This window comes from Gouania willdenowi, chromosome 6 (genome assembly GCF_900634775.1).
Source record: "Gouania willdenowi chromosome 6, fGouWil2.1, whole genome shotgun sequence".
Taxonomy (NCBI): domain Eukaryota; kingdom Metazoa; phylum Chordata; class Actinopteri; order Blenniiformes; family Gobiesocidae; genus Gouania; species Gouania willdenowi.
In genome coordinates this window covers 49604021-49620735 of record NC_041049.1, presented here as the reverse complement: position 1 = coordinate 49620735, position 16715 = coordinate 49604021, and the positions used below count along the sequence as shown (strand labels likewise).

At 36.6% G+C, this 16715-nt stretch overlaps 1 protein-coding gene across 2 annotated transcripts; it reads left to right on the top strand.

Moving 5' to 3' along the window:
- The first annotated feature begins 403 nt into the window (after window positions 1-403).
- agbl2 (AGBL carboxypeptidase 2) lies at window positions 404-12971 on the top strand. Of its 2 annotated transcripts, XM_028450440.1 has the most exons (18): window positions 404-673; window positions 1846-1954; window positions 3493-3666; window positions 3766-3873; window positions 5004-5148; window positions 5273-5528; window positions 6373-6771; window positions 6845-6987; window positions 8118-8277; window positions 9202-9328; window positions 9396-9496; window positions 10387-10499; window positions 10594-10672; window positions 10874-10996; window positions 11750-11848; window positions 12303-12399; window positions 12478-12622; window positions 12706-12971. In XM_028450440.1, the coding sequence occupies exons 1-18, from the start codon at window positions 638-640 to the stop codon at window positions 12905-12907; spliced, it is 2616 nt and encodes an 871-aa protein (XP_028306241.1). In that variant the 5' UTR covers window positions 404-637; the 3' UTR covers window positions 12908-12971. The 2 variants fall into 2 exon arrangements, 1 of the variants encoding a protein (XP_028306241.1); XR_003674307.1 differs by lacking the exon at window positions 12303-12399 and having other exon boundaries at window positions 12706-12816.
- Window positions 12972-16715: the final 3744 nt, after the last annotated feature.

Below are 16715 nucleotides of genomic sequence, written 5' to 3'. Positions count from 1 at the left end.
ATTACATAAAAAATGGTCAAAATATAGAAAGTTTAAAGTGAAGCTCTTGGATATTGTCTATTTTATTTTTTTTTAACATATAATGTGTTTAATGTATATGATGCAATGACTAGTTTTCCCCCCATAAAATCTGTGTCCCACTTGAGATCAAAATGCTCCACTTTTGGCCCCTGAAGTAAAATGAGTGACACCCCAGGTTTAGAGGTTTCCTCAGGTTGGAAGTGTTTGTGAGGAGCGCTGACTAACAGACTTTATCCAGGACCCGGAGAAGTCTAGGACAGCAAGATAAAACCAGTTTTTCACGTAAAGGGGCTTTTGAACGTTTCCATGGTAACTACAGCTTTGTTTACTCCTGTTGCCGTGCAACCAGGTTTATTTGGTCGTCTTCCTCGATCAGCACTGCCACGCGCTAAAGCGTCTGTCTTTATTTGAGCTTTTTTTTTTTTTTTAAATACAAACTTAAATGTCACGTGTTCGACAGTGGACCGACATGAGCACGTGAGACCAGTTCATTAATGGGACTGTTGCAAAGTGAGAAATGGCTTTAGAACAGAAGCTGTAGTTCAGTCCATGGAGCTCTTTACAACAGGAGGAAGATGGATTCATTTCATCATGATGGGATCGAAATAAGTTCAGGATGCCTTTGAGAGACCAAAGATTCACGTCTACTCATGTAAGTTTGGTTTTTAAACAGAAATATTTCAAAACATCATTTTTCAAAATGGTATATTTCACACACACACACCAAAAAAACAGCTGTGATAAGGAATTTAGGTGTAATTTTATGAAAATCTCACCCACAAAGGGATATATTTGTAATTAGCTTTAGCTCAACAGAAATCATGTTTAAAACTCTTTTTATTACTTTAAATTTAGTTCAGTGGTCACTAAAGGTCCTTTTTTAGCTAATCTAAAATGATGTAGAATACCTTGCTTTATAAGAAGAATATGGCTAAAATATATAATCAATGATTTTGCAATACTGTAAGTTAAACATTTATGCATTCAAGTGGAATTTTATAAATGCCAAAAGAATGATGGTAAAATGTCATTAATCATCTACCTACATATCAATTATGTCATTTGGCATTTAAACTGTGAGATCAAAGCTGTGCTGCCCAAAGGTAAATGCCAAAATAGTTTACAAATTAACTCCAAAAACATGCAAGATTACTACAAATATACAAAAAACACTGAAAGAACACTCTCCAAAAAAAATACATACACATTCTGTCTCCATACACACACTAATGACTCACAAAACGCACAAAATTAGAGGATAAAAATACAAAATGACACCAAGATCACACAAGACAACAAACATATACAAAATGACTCCAAAAAAACCCCCAAAATCACTCAAAAAATACACAAAATCCTAGAAAAATCTAGAACGACTACAAAAACCCTTTGTTCTTTCCTGTATTGATGCTCAGATTGGTCATTATTCTAAATGCTGATATGAATGTTGATAATGTGGCCCTTGGATCAGACAGTTACATTTTTGTGACCCCCACATTGGTATAAGATGCCCATCTCTGGTCTAAACCTTCTCCCTCAGGGCAGAAGACACAAGACACACGTCTATCACGTAACCAACACTCATTGTTAAAGTATATCTACAGATAACAATGAACCTGTTATCTTTTATTTAATTACAAGTGATGTTTTTATTTTTGTTGGATTACTTCCCTATGAAATCAGCTGCAGACTCAACACATACATATCTTTTTCTATCTTATTTGAAAGATTTTCTAATGTTTTGTTGTCTTGATTGCACAAACCAATCAGATAACATTAGTTTTAACAATGTCTACACACTAATTACTCATGTTTCACAATTAGTCAGACAACACCTCTGCCACAGTGCTCTCTGCTATCAAGAACTGGTGGGATACTATACAGGAGGACAAACTGGACACCAGTGACTCCAACACAGACAAAGAGCAGGAGGGTGAGTTGGCAGGATGGAGGCAATGTAAGCTGTTTAACTTAAGCTCTATTCACATTCATTTATTATTAACGTCGCCAAATTGTTGCTGACATTTAAGTGTAATATTGTGTTCAATGTTTTGCTGGAGGTAATTATGTTCATCACAATTTCAGATCATTATTTATTCAAAGCCCTTTTGTGGATGCAGTGATTAAGGATATCAGGTGCAGCATAATCGGCTCAGTTGGTTCAAATCAGGGGTAGATGGACTATCCTTCTATTCTATTCTGTTTGCCCTTCAGTTCACTAACCCCAACCAGTCGAAGCCAATGGCTGCCACCTCTGAACCTGGTTCCACTGGAGATTTCTAACGATAAAAAAAAAAAAGTGGCAATCCATACGGTTGTCGTATAAATATATTGACATTCTATCTGTATGTAGCACCCCTATTTGGCCATTTTAGGTCATGTGATAGGTCGGTTATTGGTCAGTTTAGGTTGCGTGACTAAGACCAACTCTAACCTTAACTCTAAAAATTATTGCGATATTGGGTTATAACCTAACCTTAACCCTAAACCTAACCTTAAACCTTATCTTAACCCTAACCCTAAGACTCTAAGTACGTGTACTTCGGTAACCGTACCAATAGCACCGGGGGTTGTTTGTACGGCAACCGTACAAAAAAACACTTTTTTAAAAAAAACTAGGGTGTTTTTTCTTCCCACTGTCGCTAAATGCTTGTTCATGTGGATCTTGTTGGGTTCTTTCTTTTTTTCTTACTACGGACTTTGTTAAGCGCTCTGAGATGACTTTGTTGTAATTTGCGCTATATAAATAAAGTTGAGTCAAGTTGAGAGTTGAGAGGTATAAAGAGTACTGATATATCCTATTCAAGTAGTAGTACTGTTACATGATTGAAACTGTACTCAATAGATCATCTAAATAGTACTCAAAACAAAAAGTTACTTTCACCCCCCACTTTTATTTTTGTTATAAATCTTGCCACGGTTCCCTTGCATACAGTAAATATCTCATGTATAAACTTAAAAAGGAAGAGATTAAATCTTGCACAATTGGAACCTAATTTATTTCCCACAAAGGCATCTGTAAAAAATAAAAGGTTTGTCAGAATGTACATTTCATTTTTAAATAAATTAACACCAGTGAACTCAATTCAAAGTAAAATATCCTCAGGCTCTAAGTATAGCTACATTTATGAACTCTAAAACTGTAATGCATCATGCATTACGTTTCATCTGATTGGTCGGCTATGATGTGATGCATTTGATTGTTGCTTGGTTGTTTCCTTTTTTGTTGTTTCACAATGTCTGTTGATCATTTCAAAAACAAAAAAAATAATAATTTACTCTGTAACGTTTGGGTGTAGAAATGTATCCAATTGCTTTACTTCTTTTAAAAACGTACTTAAGTACAAGTAAAATGACTGATTTATGAATATACTCAAAAAAATACAAGTACCCATACAAGCAACTCAAGTACTCTAATGTGAGTACTTGTAAGATGGCAATGTTGATGAGAATGTTTGTTTCTGCACACAGTGTCTCTGAGCCTGAGTCAGACGCTTCGAACCAAGCAGTTGCTGGTAAACTTTGACGGTGGACGGCCTGTCCTGAGTCTCAGAGAACCACTCGACCCAATCACCGTCCAACTACTCTCACACCCACGATGGCCTGCAGAGTGTGAGGTGATCAGTGACGTCATCCAACACATCGGTACGTCTTTTTTTATTTAGGAGAAAAGTAGACAAAGGTTTAGATCAAACTAAGTACAAAAAATGACTTTTGTTGTTGTCATTGCACAAAACAATGCAGAGTGGGACCCTCCAGAACCAGAGCCGTTCTATCAGCCGACTGAACATGAAAAGGAACCATTTCCAGTTGGTGAGGAAAGGAGGACAGTGGTGTACTGCATTGACCAAGGTAACTCTTATTAGCAGCTCATTTCCCCTCCAGCATGTGCACTGTCATGGCTTCTAACCTCAGCAATAATAGAACAAACATTGGCAACTGGCAGCCCGGGGGCCACATGGGGCCCCATGGCTAATATTTGTGTGGCCCACAAACTTAAACGTCCCAAATGACTCCAAAAAGCATACAAGATTCCAGAGAAGTATACAAAAATACACAAAATGGCTACAAAAAAACGGAAAACGACTAATAACAAACAAAACAACAGAAATACAAAGGCAACAAAAATAAATGACTAAAAATATACACAATTGTACAAAATTACAACAAAAATATACAAAAATACAACAAAAATGCACAGAATGACTTATAACAAACAAAACAACAGAAATACACAGACAACAACAAAAATGACTTAAAAACATACAAAATTACAAAAAAAATATATACAAAATTACACAGAATGACAACAAAAATATTCAAAACTACAATGAATCAGAATCAGAATCAACTTTATTGACCAAGAGTGTATGAATACACACGAGGAATTTGTTTTGGTGACCTGTGCTCTCTCAGATAGTGTAACATTAAATAATAACAATCAACTAGAATAAAGAAAAATCAATTAAAAAAGAAGTATAAACATAAATATAAGAGTAGTTAGACTAATATGTGCAAACTAAATAAAAATAACAAGATAATAATAATAGTAGTAATAATAATAATAACGAAATAAATTTAAAAAAAAATACAATAATAAAAAAAGATAAATGCACAGAATTACTTCAAAACCATCTCAAATGATAACAGAAAAACACACACACAAAAAACAACAATAATGTACAAAACTACAGATTTACAAAATGACAAACACACACAAACACTTTGTTCTTTCCTATGTTAATCCTTATTGGTCATTACTCTAAATGCTGACATGAATGTTGATGATGTGACTCTTCAATCAGACACATTTTGGTGGCCCCTGCTGTGATTAAATTGGCCCATCTCTGCCATAGAAGATCAAAGGAACTACAGTGTGAATGTCCGGACCATTTTTAAAAAAATCAATCTAACAACTTAATGTTGTTCTTGAATTATTGCAACAACTGTGTAAAAACCTTTTTTTTTTTTTTTTTTTACAGCGGCTAAGCGACTTTTCTTCACGTGCTCTCATGTTGGAGGAAACAGAAAAATCCGATGTGCCACTTGTCCTGACAATCAGACAGATCTCACTCTCCAGTTTGAGTCACGCTTCGAGAGCGGAAATCTTCAAAAAGCTGTTCAAGTGTGAGTCTCCTCGACTCCTTATGATTGGCCTTCAACAAACAACAAAACCTTGATTCTGATTGGTTCTGTTATGGGTTAATGTTAAAGATATAACAGTTTAATCCCCTTTCGTTTGCCTGTGCAGTGGTGTGTATGACTACGAGCTGACCCTGCAAACAGACTTGTACACCAGAAAGCACACCCAGTGGTTTTACTTCAGAGTCAGGAACATGAAGGCTGGGGTGACGTATCGCTTCACCATCATTAACCTGATGAAGCGTCGCAGCCTCTATTGTGTGGGCATGAAACCACTTCTCTACTCTGAGAAGGCCGCTGAGAACAACTACATTGGATGGCAACGCACAGGCTCCTGTATCAGATACTACGCCAATGGCAGTCAGGTTGGTTCCATCTGGATCAGATTTACAGTAGGCTCTACCTTTTTTTTAATTAATGAGACCTTTTCTGAAGTTTCCTGCTGCCACGTTATTGGACTTTAAATCACCCCTAGTCTCAGGAAGAGGTTAAAGACTTTGAAAAGTTAGAATTTAAGATTTCAATCTTACTTTTTAAACCTCTATTTTGCAAAATGAGAATAGTCTTTGATTCCCACAGCTTTTATCAATAGACACTGGTTAAAGACATCTTGTATTTGAATGAAATAATGCATAAAGCTTCTTTTAAAACTTTAAAGCTGCTGGTGACGATAATTTTATAATGGATAAAGACATTGTGTAGACCTCATAGATCAATAATTTAATCACAAACAAATGGTGACGGTAGAAATTGCAGCTCAAAAGTTATGTTTTTGTCTCCACCATCAACAAAAATGATTGGCGCATGGCATTATGGGATATGAAGTCCCGTAGATTAGAAAAATGCAAAGACGACCTTTAAGCCGAAAAGTTTCTTTTAAGAAGTTTTTGACTTCATTCTTACTGTGATTTCTGGAGTTCCTTCGTCAGACAAGGAAGAAAGTTATTCACTTTATGTTGTTTTGGTCCTTATTTTAAAATAGTTTCCCACCTGATTTGACTTCAATCAGGTGTTTCTATGGAAAACCAAATAATCAACCACCCGAATGGGATAAATTGGATTTATTATCGCCAGTAGCTTCAAATAAAGTTCAGCAAACACCTGTTGAAATCAATTTTACGGCATATTGAAAGAGCAGAACTTGGAATATACAGTACAGTATATAACTTAATCTAATTGCAATGTTGTTGTGTGTGTGTTTGTCTCTAGAGTACGAAGGACAACAGTGACACAGTTGCATTGCACTCCCTGTCCTGGACCATCCAGTTCCCTTATGACTCAGACACCTGCTATCTGGCCCACTGCTACCCTTACACCTATTCACACCTGCAGCGCTACCTCAGACGCATTTCCTCCAACCCAAAAGTTTCCTCATTCTGTAAAGTGAGGGTCCTGTGCCACAGCCTCGCAGGGAATGCTGTGTATGTGTTGACGATTACGTCTCCTGGCGCTGGAAGACTGGTCGGCAAGATCAAAAAGGCTGTGGTGGTAACGGCCCGAGTTCATCCAGGGGAAACCAACGGCTCCTGGATGATGGAGGGTTTCATGGATTTTCTGCTCGGAGACTCAGATGATGCTCAGCTACTCAGGGATACTTTTGTTTTTAAGGTGCTGATGAAGTAGTTTTCTTCCTGTTTTGTGTTTTCATTCTGCACTGAGTATTACACTTACTCTGCGACAGGTGGTGCCGATGCTGAACCCAGACGGTGTGGTAGTGGGAAACTACCGCTGCTCTTTGGCAGGCAGGGACCTCAACAGAAACTACAAGACGGTGCTCAGGGATTGTTTTCCCTGTGTTTGGTACACGCGAAAGATGGTGGAAAGGTGAAACTCAAAGGATATGCACAACCAAACCAACCAAACCAGATGATTACCTGAGACTATTTTACCAAGGTTTAGGGTTTAAGGTTAATTAACCCCCTTTGGTTTGGTTCTGCATATCAGTGTTAATTTTGATTTAGTTTTAGTCATAGTCTTTTGACTAAAATGCAACTTAGTTTTAGTCCAAATTTAGTCATCAGGACTAATTCAACTAAATGACATTTTAGTTGACAAAATTCGTGACAGATATAGTCGACTAAAATATAAAGCATTAGAGTTAATGTTGTATTTTAAAGATTCAGTTACCATTGATCAGCCTGATATGGGATTGTATTAATGTTTATAAATACACACAGGCAGATTTAATGTGATCAATGGGTAAGACCACATGATCACATGTGTTCTTATTGGACTTTGTCCCATGTGATGAAAATATAGATTTGCTTAGCCAACAAAAATATACATATATAGTTTTTGTTCAAATATATTCTTTTTAATTAGTCGTGGTCTAGTTAGTTTCACTTAAAGAGCAACCAAACCCCCAAACCACTTTTTTTCTTCTGAATACAGATGTATTTGAGTATGAAGTATAGTGCTGTTGAGTGATTCTTGTCCAACCCTCAATATTTTCATCAAAGTAATTCAATTTGGCATATTTTGTTTTAAAACGTCAGAGTGACTGCCCTCTATGTGTGAAACCCAGCTATTACAATGTAATTTTGCTATTGGCTGAGAACAAGATTCTGTGATGTTTGCATCACAAACAAGCACTGTTAGCCCCGCCCCTTCTATAAATTGTAAATGATAATTGTGAATAGAGGGCTATAGTGAGTATTGGGGTTTTATAATATAGACTGGGCGTGTCTTTACTGCTGTAGGAGCCCCGCCCACAATCGTGGCATTTTTTTGTACTTCCCCACTAGTGGCAAGTCTGCAAAAACCTGGGTGTTTAGTTACACTTTAAGTAGTCGAGGAAAACTATGACGAAAATATTTAGTCAACAAAATGAACACTGCTGCAATTTGATATATGTTGAATCCCCCATGTATTTGGAAGCTTTTGTGTTCTTTGGTCAGGAATATTAGCTGGTGTTTATACTGACTCATGCTGTTTGGTTCAACACACGTTTTCAGATTACTGACTGAGACCGACATCGTTCTTTACTGTGACCTTCATGGTCACAACCGAAAAAATAACGTCTTCATGTACGGCTGCAACAGTCGAGAAGGTGCCTCACCAAAACTACATGAACGAGTCTTTCCCCTAATGATGAGCAAGAACGTCTGCGATAAGGTAAAGTCACATCAAATGTCCACTTTTGAGGAGTGCTGTATTGTTACTCAACTTCATTAAGTTATAGCACTCACAAACAAACCTTCTCCACTGGTTAGCACACAAGTCCTAGTACAGGCCTCGTAGATCAATAAATCACAAATTATTTATTAAAAAACAAATGGCTGAAATTGCCGCTCGAAGGTTTGTTTAATCCTTACAATAGACATTGTTGTTGACAAATGGAAGCAGCCTCAACGTAATGCAGAGCAACGTCATATCACGAGAAATACATTGAAAACCGTTTTTAAAAATGGCGTCATAGATACACTTTACCTTGTTGGGCAAAAAAACACAATAAATTATGGTCAAATTGCAGTAAAAACACTTCTTAAAAAACTTTTCCACTTTGGCACCATCTTTGCATTCTTCTGCGGGGTTCCCAATCCCACAATGCAATGCGCAAAACAAAAAGTTCACGTCACATGACCTTTTGTCATCAAACCAAATGTTGTCAAAACAAACGTTCCAGCAGCAGATTCAACCATCTACATTTGTTTTTTAGTAAATATGTTTTTAATTATACATCTATGAGGCCTACACTATGTCTTCATCTGTTAAAAATGTAGCATCACCAGCAGTAGTCAAATTTCTCAATTCACCTTTAGTACTCGTGATATCCTGTTCCACAGGGGTCAGCCTGTGCCAACCCCGGCTCAGTGGCCAAAACACGTTGCCATTTAATAATACATGTGTTTGGACTATGGAATGAAACTGTAGTACCTGTAAAAATCATGCAAACACATAACAGAATAATACCAGGTCTCAAACCCAGGGTCTTCTTATGAGAAGCAGTGCTAAGGCAGCACATCACTTATAACTGATCTGTAAATATGTTGTACCGTTAAAATCTAGTGTTAGACCTCAGTCATTGTCTTGTTTCAGTTCTCATTCAAGAGCTGCAAGTTCCGAGTGCAGAAGAACAAAGAGGGGACGGGACGGATTGTCATGTGGAGACTTGGTGTCAAGAACAGCTACACCATGGAGGCCACTTTTGGAGGCTCTACTCTAGGTGAGCACAACTGTGCTTTATTTCACTGAGCTTGTTAGCATCTTTAATAGCATTGTCTGGATGTTAGGTGACAGGAGAGGTACGCATTTCAGCACTCGGGACCTGAAGTCGTTGGGCTTTTATCTTTGTGACACTCTACTGGATTACTGCGATCCCGACCCAGCAAAGGTGAGACTAAACACTATCTCATATTTAGATCTGTGCTTTAAAACTGCTACAGACATAGTGTAGGCCTCATAGATCAATGTATCAAAGTTTATTTGCTCAAAATAAAGGTTAAAAGTTTGAAATTGCCGCTCAAAAGTTTGTTTTATCTCCACTGTAAACACTCTGATTGATATTGTTGGAAAAGTTTAGCACGTTGCATTGTGGGATGTGGAGTCCCAGACATGGATGCATAGAATTGTTTTTATTACACCAGTTGTGTTGGGAAGTCACTTTGGCAGAGTTTTCGGGCCAAACACAAGAAATCAAGGCAAGAATGAAGGAAAAACATCAGTCTACAGGACTCCACATCCCACAATGCAATGCACAAAACTTTTCTGGCAATATCAATAAATAAAGTGTTTATAATGGATGTAGAAAAAAATAAATTTCGAGTGGAAATTTTTGGCTTTTAAATCTTTATTTCAAGCAAATGGATTTCTACTGTATGTATGGATCTGAGGTCTACACTATGGACTTGGATGGACTAGATTTTATATAGCGCTTTATCACCACACTGAAGCAGTCTCAAAGCGCTTTACATATCAGCTCATTCACCCAATCACTCTCACATTCACACACCAGTGGGACAGGACTGCCATGCAAGGTGCTAGTCGACCACTGGGAGCAACTTAGGGTTCAGTGTCTTGCCCAAGGACACTTTGACACATAGTCAGGTACTGGGATCGAACCGCCAACCTCTCGATCAGAAGACGAGCCACTACCACCTGAGCCACGGTCACTATGTCTTTATCTGATAAAGAAAAAATAGTTAAATGGTGTTTTTTATGCTGGGACGCCTCATTTTCCACCTTGATGTGAACTTTATGTATGTTGTGTGTCTTTCACTTTAGATCACATTCTGTCTAAAGGAGCTTTCAGCATTGTTGAGAAAACAGTTAAAAAAGAGACTTGGAAAAAACGTGGGCACGGACTCCAACATTTCTGTTTCTGATCTAGAAAGCAGGTAAAAATCATAAAACCCACCAAATAATGTGCAAGCAGGTGACTGACACAGAAACCCAACGCAGTGTGATTTCATTTATCTGCTGCCTTTTTAGTACCAGTGGCTCAAACAGCTCAGATTCAGATGAACTACCTGTTCATTTATTGGACCAGGAACTAACTACAGAGCCACAGGTACAATAAAGTTTCACTTTATTTATGTAGCACAAATTACAACAGTCATTAACAAAATATAAAAATATTATATTCTTATTGTTGTTATTATTATTATTATTATTATTATTATTATTATTATTATTATTATTATTATTATTATTATTATTATTGTTGTTGTTGTTCTTATTTTGTGTGTGATTTGTTGATTATCATTTTCAGCAAAATCACGTGAAGAAGAAAAAAAGGCCTTTGAAGAGTGCCAGAGAGAGAAACAGAGTTCATTTAGAAAGAGGAAAAAAAGACAGGCAGTCGAAGGAGCATCCAGTCACCGTAAAGAAACCTGTAAGAAACTGCCTGTTTTCCTAATCCTGTAAAGGAAAAAGAAAAAAAAGGAAAAAGTGCACAGGAAATAAATGACAGAGGAGGAAGTGGCAGGTGTATTAAAGGTCCCATGTCATGCTATTTTTCTCCATTTGTTTTAAGAACCCCAAAAACATAGTAATTGAGGTTTATTTTCCCAAACTCGCCTGTTTTCCAGATTTTTAGCCTCTGAAAAGTCACTTTCTGAGCAACTCTACACAAACAGGCTGATTTGCGGCCTACTTATGGATATTCATGAGTGGGCGTGTCTATAGACGTAGGGCGTGACGTAGGGCCAGAAAAATGGCCTGCCCTCCTCCCACCCACTCTGTAGCCGAGCTCATGCTTCTTTATTAACACCAGACAGAGCGTGGGGGCGGGGCGTTCACCGGTACATACATAGACTGTAGAAAATACATACATAGCACTGCGCGAAGGACTCTGAAATGCCCACCTTCATGGGCGTGTCTGTTTACATGTCAATCACGGCAGAGAGCTTCCTGGAGGCGTGGCTTCTTCGGCTCAGTGCCTCGTCAAAAGCGAGGTGTTTGGGCTTGCCCTGCAGTCAGAAAGGAGCAAATCACCCTCTCGCTAACTTTGCGCATGTGTATGAAGCCTAAATAGCACTTTAATGATGTTTAAAGCACAGAGAAGTTGATTTAAGGTAACATGGGCCCTTTAAACATTAAAGATGTGCTTTGTTTTTGCTTCCCTCTCTATTCGTTGTGTGTAAAGTTAAATAACCTGATAAGAAAAGCAGCGCTCTCACCTCTCAACGCTCACTCCCAGGAGGTCAGTCCAGTGACACTGTGGCATGGTTATGAGCCCACTCAGGTAAATATTTATCCACTTATATTCATATATGACACAACTAAATACTGACAGTAAAAAAAATGAACGAAGTGAATTTGAATTCTTATTTTGAACATTTGTTTTTATTGCTTGTTTTTTTTTTTTTTTTTACATACATTTTTTGTTATTGGATTTATTTATAGTGTTTTTCAGGGTCTTTAAAGTTTAAAATGTATGTAACCCAATGGGTCAGTGTTTCTTATATCTACTGTTGCTGACTAAGCCTTTTCTACCATTCCACACAACAAAATAAGCAATAAAAGCATTTGTGATATGAAACATGTCATATCTATATCTGTATCGGCCAATACACAAGGCTGACATATTAGTATCATATCAAAAGTGAAATGTAGATTTTTTTTTTTTGTTTGTGTTAAATAATTGTGCTGAATTTAATGGAATCTTTTAGAATTTAAATGTAATTTCTGTGTTTTAGGAGCTCAGTATGAAAAACTTGAGTTCCTCATACCTCCATCATAGAATGGGGGCGTGTCTAAATGAAAGCACATCCAGAGGTCTCTCGCCTCACACAGGTAAAATACTATAATAATGTCACAGGCAGGAACAATTCATTGATAAAGATTGTTCTTCTTTTTTTTTTACGTTGACAGACTGCAGAGTCAACAGTTCCAGACAATGGACGGCTTTAGTTCCATCCACAACACATTACTCCCAGTTAAACCAGCAACACCATCACCGTGGCAGACAATGCTGTACCTTGTGTAAAGTTTCACCTTCCCTCAGATCAGCTCAAAGGTGATCATTTAAAGTGAAATGTTGACCAATTGATAAAGCAGGCATTATTATAATCTGTGTATGTTCTCTCTTCTCTATGGCAGATCTCCATTGTATGTTCATTTGGCCCCTGGCATGGTTTCAACTAAAGGCCTCCTATCAGATATCAACTCTGTCAACTTCAGTGGACAATGTGTTCTCAGAAACAGAAACCCTCTACACATCACAGAGCTTTACTTTATTCCTGAGGAGACTAAACAGATGAATGATGGTGACCAGAAGAAGACGTTCTCAGAAGGTTCATAATCATATCTGAGTAAACGTGTTTCAGTGGAAGAGAGGATTATGAACCTGGATCAGCTTGTCATAAAATATCTAACTCGTATGAAAGTGGGAATTATGAAAAATATGAATGATATATTAAACTAATATCTACAGAAAGCCATCATACAACCGTGGCAAACAGAAATCTCTTGGACTAATGATGTGATATTGAACTGTGTGATGCAATAACTGTACAATTTACCACCATGAGAAGTCTGCTTTAGCACAGGAAATACATTGTGTTTATGGACATATTCAATCAAGGATGAAAACTTAGAAACAAAAACAAAAAAAACCCATTGGAATTCAGTGCATGCATGTAAATGTACTTCTATGGTAATATTAGGATATTTCTCTTTGAAGGCATGGTGGAGGTAGCATAATAGTATACAGCTGTGAGGTTTGTTTTACCCTACAAAGTCCAATAATGGACAGTCCAATTAGGCCTGGGCAATATATTGAGATTTCTATTTTGGTGATATAGAAAATTACAATATTGCCTATATCGATTCATATTTTTAGATTTCATAGCTTGTTTTGAATTAAAATACTTGTTTTAGGAGTCACTGCTTTCTCTACTTCTCAGAACAGCATGAAAAGCACAGTTAGATGGATTTCTGAATGCGTCCTAACCCAGACCTTCCCCTAAACAAGACACACTACAGAACTCACTCACACGTGCTGTCCCTTGGAGGAGAAAAAGTAAAAAGTGTCACATATTGTGCAGCATTTTCCATCAGTGAATTTAACCTAGAATTGTCTTTCTGGTAAGATTTTATTAAGTCTAAAATATTGAGATTTATATTGTATATCACCATTTTGAGAAAAAATATTGAGATATGATTTTGGTCCCAGCAGTGCTACCTTTGTTGACTAATTATTTCTTATCACGCATTCACTTGACAAAAACTAGCACAATAGATAGCTATTTTCATTCAGGAATTAAAAATGAAGATGATAATTTCTCAGTGAATACATTTAATCAGAAGCAGTTTGACATCTGTTTCTTTGTTATATTTTTACAGTGGTGCAAAAACGTGTCCAAGCTGGAGATCACAACAAGAGAGAGAAAGAAAGCAAATCCATACTGGCTCCTGTGCTTAAACGCTCTAAAGGAAAAAGGTCTCCACACTTCATTCAATGACTCTTTAGACTGAGCAAGTGTCAAACTCAAGGCCCAGGGGCCAAATCTGGCCCTTTAGGCCATCCATTTGGGCCTGTTAGAGCGCAATATGTGATAAAACCCAAAATGTTACAACTGGTCAATAAAAGGACCCTAAAGCAAAAAAAACTTTTTGCCTTTTTTTTATATTTATAAACGTTTTTATAAATATGAAACTATGAAGGTAAGAAAAAAAAATTACCAAAAATGTCAAGGTTTTCCCAAATGATTTTAATATATGTAATATATATACATATATATTTATTTATTTTTTCTTTCTTTTTTTTGTTTTTTTGTAACAAACAATTGATTTGGTAATGTTGTGCCTGTTATAATGTAAAAAAAATCTCTCAGAATTGATCGGCGACCATCTACTTGGACATTCTTTTACTGAACAAAAAGGGGCATGTACTGTACAATAAGACTCGGTCTTCAACATGCTCCTATTCTGACATGTGAAAAGTACTGACTATCAATTACAATGCAGACATTGTAAACAGGATCAAATGGAAGAACAAATTTGATTTGATTTGATATTGCAAAAAGTTTTCATGTTTTGGGTTCAGCATCTTGTTACATTATTGACTAGTTATTACTTTCTGCGTTTTATTACATTTTTTTTTAATAACATTTCAGGTCGCTCTAACAGGGCCTAAAGGAAAAAGTTAAAAATGACTGAAAAAACGAATATTTGTGTAATTTATACAATAATTCCATTGTTGATATCTCAGTCATTTTAAAGTCACGCATTCAATGAAACTCCACAATATTTGCAGTCATTTTAACTGAAATTGTTCTGCAAATTCTTAGGAAGTAAAAATCTAAATTCCTCAGAATTACACAAACTTTGGTTACAAAATCAAGTAATTTTGTAGCAAAGGTCCTGCAGGGCTGATATATGTCACTTATGGTGTAGATTGTCTGTGTTTTATAAACTGAGTAAATGATTTAATTTTAATTTTATAATACAATGCAAACTAAATCAAAAATAATGTTGGAACTTTTTTTTCTACCAAAACATCTGTGGCCCACCAAAGATCCGTGTTTGGCCCCTGAACTAAAATGAGTTTGACACCCCTGGTCTAGAGACTGTAGAAAGCAGATGTTCTTATAAAACTAATGCTTCTGCCATTATTAATTGTTTCTTTTTCCATCTAAAGCCCGACTTGTTTCTTTCCTTTAGATCTTGCAAAAAGACTTTTAAGGACAAAACGGATAAACACCCTGTGTGTGTTTTACCACCTCTGTCAAAGCCTCCTCCAGCTTTCACTCAAATGAAGGGACAGAGCGGGGCCCTCAGATGCCCTCTGAACGACAACACAAGAATCTGCCAAACGAGTCTGCGTCTGAGTCCAGAAAACACCATCACCACCAGAGCATCTCAGTCTGCCCCATCATAGGAACAATGTTTGGAATCTGTATGGTTTGAAATGTTTTAGTGATTCTCAACTGGTGGGTCGGGACCCAAAAGTGGGTCGCGGACCAGTACTGGGTGGGTCGCGGACAGCCGGTCAAAAATAAATAAAAAATGAATGTCTCTCATGTTGGGACTTGTCTTTTATTTTGAAACTTTTTTTTTGGCAGGCATATATATTTCTGGTTTAAAAAAGATTATGTATGTTTGTTTTCAACAGCTATTTTTGAAAAACAAAAGATGGTCTGAAGAATTTAAAAAAAAAAAAGTGGGTCACGAATTAGTGCCTGTGGCAAAATGTGGGTCCCAGGGTGAAACCAGTTGAGAACCCGTTTGAGCGTATTAAAATGGAAAAATAAAACACTCAGGATACATATAAAACTGAATTTCTATGAAGAAGTTGAACTGTTTTAACTGCTGGTTTTTCCCTCAACACTTTGCATGCTGTAACTGTGCATGTTTCAGGGGTACTCCAGTTCAATAACATTAATGCTAAACTAAAAGGAGTTTTTGAATATCATCTAACCAATGATAATCTGAGCCCCTGAGCAATCCTGTTTACAAGGTATTCTTCTGTAGCAAAACAAATGAATATGACTGTACCTTGTTAGAGCCCGATATGTAACAAGACCCAAATTATTATAAAACACTTTCTATAAAACCCAAAATGTAATAACTGGTCAATAATGTAACAAGATGCTGAGTACAAAACCATCATTACATTATGGGATATTAAAGTCTTTTGGAGAACCTTGACATTTACCTTCATATATATATAAAATGTTTTTATGTTTTGGCCTCAGCATCTTTTTACATTATTGACCAGTTATTACATAACAATAATTAATATTTTGTTACATTCCGGGTCATTGTTACATATCGGGTTCTAACAGTACCTGTGCAGAAGGCCTGATAAAGAGCCACTTAATGAAATAATATAAACAAAGTAGCAAAACCGCCAAGAACACTTTTATTAAAGAGATTTTTTTCTTTTTATTTTGAGTGTTTCAGTTAAATAAAAGGTATATGCATGAATAAATTGGCCATACATTAATAGATAAATAGATTCATGGACTTCACTTACATTAAATAAGTTGTTTGTTTTACTGTAAGCAGGGTTATATCAAAACTACTTACACAAAGACACTTTGGATCACTTTCAAAAATTGAAAAATTGCCATATCATTGGCAAAACTTTTAAAATTCATATCCCA

Bases quoted from the DNA above. Each gene is read 5' to 3' on its own strand.
- agbl2 (XM_028450440.1), top strand. From the start codon at position 638: ATGCCTTTGAGAGACCAAAGATTCACGTCTACTCAT. The intron at 674-1,845 runs GTAAGTTTGGTT...TTTCACAATTAG, and splicing joins AAAGATTCACGTCTACTCAT to TCAGACAACACCTCTGCCAC. The intron at 6,772-6,844 runs GTGCTGATGAAG...ACTCTGCGACAG, and splicing joins GGGATACTTTTGTTTTTAAG to GTGGTGCCGATGCTGAACCC.